Genomic DNA, 4,765 nt, shown 5'->3' with positions numbered 1-4,765 from the left:
ATTTTAGCTATTAGTTCCATAGTAGCCCAACTCTGTACAAAATTGACTCAAAATTTAAATGTATATGCCAAACTGCTAAGTAAGCTGAGAAAATAAAAATTTGTCCTTTATCTCACTAACAGAAATAGTTAAATAAAATTCTCAACAGGGTGCACTAAAATATCAAATAGTTTCTTTGTGAACTGTATGTTAAAATGATAAAACGTGGATAAAAATTCATAATCCACAAACATCTATAGGGATTAAAAATCAAGTAAAACAAGCTTTTATAATCTGTTTAAAAAATTAGTTTTTAAAAAATAATACAAATAAAAATTCCTGAAATAGGAATAAAATAACATATTGGTTTTTATGATTTTTTAAAAATTAATGTATGCTTTTTAATATATAAGTTTTAAATGCAATATTAATTAATATATAGTAGATAAAAAGTCCCCCCTATTCCCCTAAAAAAAAAGGGAGGGAAAAAAACTAATACTTTCATGGAGTAGTATTTTTGAAAGCAAAGAATTTTAATAAGATGACAGAGATATAGAAATATAAAAAGATTGAAAATGGCCAAAACGTTTAAAGGTAATAAGACCAAAACATAGCTAAAATATCTAAAATAGTATATGCATAAAATACAATAAAATAAAATCAATAAAAAATTGTATTCTAATATAACACTATGAAGAAGATGGTCAGGAATGTGGTCGAAAGAAAACAAAAAAAAGATGATAACTATTTATTTGCCAACGTTTCGCTCCACTTTGTAGAGCTTCATCAGGGCTAAAAAAAAAATAAACAAAAAACTAAAAATATTTCAATTTAGTAGGATAATAATATACAAAAAGGTTGGGTTAAAATTATGTAAATATAAGTCAAAAGAAAATTATAAACAAATGAAAAAAAAGAAGAAATAAAATAGTTATAATATAGAATAAACAATGATAAGAATTTATCGATATATATAGAACAGGAGACGTAATAACACGTAGAAATAGAAAAGCAGATATGATAAAACAAAATTTAATGCACTATAAGAGGGAAAATAAAGAAGCAAAATTTGACTAAATAAACGTCGAGAAAGAATAAAGGAAAATAATAATAATAAATAAGTAAAGAATTATTATTACTTTTGTTTTTATTTATTTTTTCTCGACTTTTATTTAATCTCAACTTACTTCTTTATTTTCCTTCTTTTAGTACTTCTTCCTCTTAAAAAAGTAAGATAATAAATAACATGAAATAAAAATAAGTTAAGGAGTGCCTATATATGTGAAAGTTTCTGTATACATGAACAATATCTTCTTTTCTTTAATTTACTTTGTTCATTTTTAGTTAAATTTTCACATATTTTAAATCATTTTTAGCCATACCTTAGTTTACTTTTATTTCATCTTATCTAGTCTCTTACTTTATTACATTATTTTAGTTTATATATAATTTTTTTTTTCTTTATTTTCTTGAGACTGTTTTTTTTTTCATTAAATAAATCAAATGGTATCCTTGTTTAGTCTCAACACTCTTTTATTATATCAATAGTCTAACGTTTCGGTTATAAATAGTTTGTGTATATGATAGTGATAGTGTTGATTAATTGAAAATTAAAAGTTTTAAAAATTAGGTAATTAAACGTAAGCTTATTAATAATTAATAGGATTCTCTATTAATTGACTTTTTCATAGGGCGATTTTGACTTATAAGTAATGACCTGGGCAGGATAGCCTGCTAAACATTTTTAAATGTTTGATGTGAGGTGAGAATTTATATTTGAAGTAGTAATAATGTTGTTCTTATAATTGTTTAAATGAATGTATGAGCTGTTAAATGTTTAGATTGTCCTTGAGGATCGCCGAATTGGCCGAAACGTTGGACTGTTGATATAATAAATAGTGTTGAGACTAATCAAGGATACCGTTTGATTTATTTAATAAATTATTTTAGTTGTTTGTATCTTTTTTAGCCCTATAAAGTGGGGTGAAACGTTGGTTCCATCTTCTTCTTATATTGAACAATGAACACCTCATTAAAAATAACATATTTTCTATCATCAGATACTGGCTGATATATATGTGAAAACAAACTAATACAACAGATTTTAGATTTGGCTAATACAACTCAACAAAATTATACTTGATATTGTATTAATTTCACTTACACTATCGTTAACTAACACAAGTTGTAGGGCATAAGAAATTTTAGTCATGATATGGTCTGTGGGCTGTTTATGGAGTAGTATTTCTTATAAGTTTACTGTAAAGAAAAATTAAAGAAATCGGAATTACCGGTTGAGTTTTTCTTTAAATGTTCATACTTAATCATTTTGCTCTATCTAATTAATTAAATTTATCAACATTTTATAAAACTAATTTTTGAGTAGTATAGGATTTTTTAAATGTTTTTCTTTCTTCTTCTTTTTCTTTTTTTTTTTTTTTGTATTAATAAAAATATTATGAATTCAATACAACCGTGTAATTCATTCTTTGATTTTTTTTTCTTTTTGTCTTTTACAGCGATAAAGAAATAATGAGGCTTCAGTTATTTACATTGCTGAATCAGCATCGCCCGCAACCCACAGTTCGATATGTTTATTAGTTTGTAAAAAAAAAAGAAATCTTTTTTATTATTTAATGAGATATATTATTTTATCAATTATGTAAATATTGTGAAACATTTATTTTTATCACTTTTATTTCTGGAAATAAAAGAGTAATTCTATCCAGAATATATATATTTCTGTTGTATTTAATTAACGTATCATGTTTACCTGTGAATACTTTTGATATCAAATTATTGTTTGTATTTATTTTGATGTTGTATGATAAATTATGGTGTCGAAGAAAAAAGAAAAAAAATGTGATTAACTAGTTTTATAGAATTATATTTCTGTTTTTTACTTATGTGATAGAAAATTTTATCCTATATTAAATTTAATTTCAAGTAATGGGCAGTGCTATTATGGTGAAATAAAATTGAGGTTGACTTTTTTACAAACAATAATCTGAGTTGCCAATTAATTATAAATTTTATTTATTATTATTATGAGAGTGTTCCTTCTGTTATAAGATCCTATAATCGTGTGGATTGATGTATATCTATTTTTGGCTGTAATTATAATACAAAAAAAAAAGCAAAAAAAAAAAAGCGCCTTGCTGATATATTCTCATATCATGTAGTCGAAGCCGTAGAAGAAAAAGAATTTTTTAAATGTTCTAAAATGGTTGTACTTCTTAAATAAAAATAAAAGGTATAAAATAGCTAGAATTTTGAGTGAAAAGCTAATAGATGAATAAACAAACTGTTGACTGTCGTTGAAAAAGGAAGTAATTGATAGTAATTGATTTAATTAAATAGACCTTTCAATTATGCCATGGCAATATTTATATGGTAATTAAATTTATTGTTGTATGATAACTAAACAATAATTTGTATTGTATTTATTCTGTTTGTCATCTAAGTGTGTTGTTAAACCTCTATGTATTGAAGCTGAGAAGGTTCCTTGAAAAAAAGTTTGATTTAAAAAAAAATTTGAATTTTAATTATTGACTTATGTAGTAGTATAAACAATTTCAATTAAATTTTTAGCATTGAAGGGACTTTTTTTTTGCAAAATTTATTTGTACATATTTAATTAAGTATGTAAAAAGATGTATTCATGACATAAATGTAGTATGTATGCTTATAAAAAACAATATATACTATTTTTTTTTCTGAATTTTCTTTTTAAGAAGTTTGATTATATTAATTTTTTAAATTGTTGAGGTGAAAAAAAAAACTTACAAATAGAATCTATTCTATATTTTGCTTGTACAACGTTTCGGGACAATTATCCCATAGTCATGCACCTTTGCAATCCTAAAGTTAAGTTATTCTTATCAAAAATTTTTATCTATGTTATATATGTATATTTAAAATTCTTGTAATCATATTTACTACATACTTGTCATATTTTCAATTTCCATATTGAAATCATGTCATCTATACACTTATTGTTTAAAATTGTTTTATAACTAATTATTTAAATTTTTGTCTTTCACTATTGGTGCATTTCACCTTAACAATTAAAAAAAAAATAATGTTTTTTGGGTGGGGGCGGAGAAGGGAGGAATACATTTTTTAACGTCTTATCCAATTTTATTCAGAAAAATTTTATTTCAAACTTTTTTTGGAACCTTCAATATTAATCTCAAACTGTACCCTAATGGTACGGAATGCTTCCTTTGCTTTTTGTATCTTTCCTATTGTGAATTTTTTATTTTGTTCGTATAATTACCTATGTAACCAATTTACGAAAATTTATCAATTTATGAAAATTTCAGAACAAATTTTCTCATCTTTGAAATTTCAAAAACTGTTTTATTAATTATTCAAGAGTAAAAATTCAAGGATCCTCAAAAAATTTCATATGCATTGAAACCTCTTTATAAAGGACAGACACTGATGATCCGATGGATTCGTCCAGAAAAGGGTAAAAATTATAATATTTTTAGAATTTAACATTACGTGTAATCATATTTAAAAAAAACAAAAAACAGACAAGATATGGATATTACTGAGAGGCCAAGAGAATTAATTGTAAACAATTCATGAAAAATCATATAAATCTGTTCAATTAAAATAAATTACGTCCATGAAGTACCAACACTCTTAATTAATAACTTGAAATGTTTGGGCTAATCTGGCCACCATGAGGGACCATTTTAGAATATAATTTGAGAGCCTTACATCAACTGTTAAGTGTGATATATTTTATAGTTAAAATTAACTTATTTTGTGACTT

General features: G+C 24.2%; 1 protein-coding gene across 15 annotated transcripts in view; it reads left to right on the top strand.

The window, feature by feature from the left end:
- Positions 1-4,765, top strand: part of PIP5K59B (Phosphatidylinositol 4-phosphate 5-kinase 59B) — a 78,237-nt gene that overhangs the window by 62,890 nt on the left and 10,582 nt on the right. For 2 of the 15 annotated variants that reach the window (XM_014430969.3, XM_014430970.3), the window contains one exon: positions 2,499-3,231. The exons of the other annotated variants lie outside the window; for them this stretch is intronic. Coding sequence is in view for 1 of the 2 variants with exons in the window: in XM_014430970.3 (XP_014286456.1) it covers positions 2,499-2,504 (6 nt within the window). In the remaining variant the exon portion in view is untranslated. Of the gene's footprint in view, positions 1-2,498; positions 3,232-4,765 lie in introns of those variants that run through there. 15 annotated transcript variants of the gene reach the window in all.

The sequence above is a fragment of the Halyomorpha halys genome, unplaced genomic scaffold (assembly GCF_000696795.3).
Source record: "Halyomorpha halys isolate HHAL.00 unplaced genomic scaffold, Hhal_1.1 Scaffold929.1, whole genome shotgun sequence".
NCBI classification, from domain to species: domain Eukaryota; kingdom Metazoa; phylum Arthropoda; class Insecta; order Hemiptera; family Pentatomidae; genus Halyomorpha; species Halyomorpha halys.
This window is presented reverse-complemented; position numbering and strand designations above follow the sequence as displayed.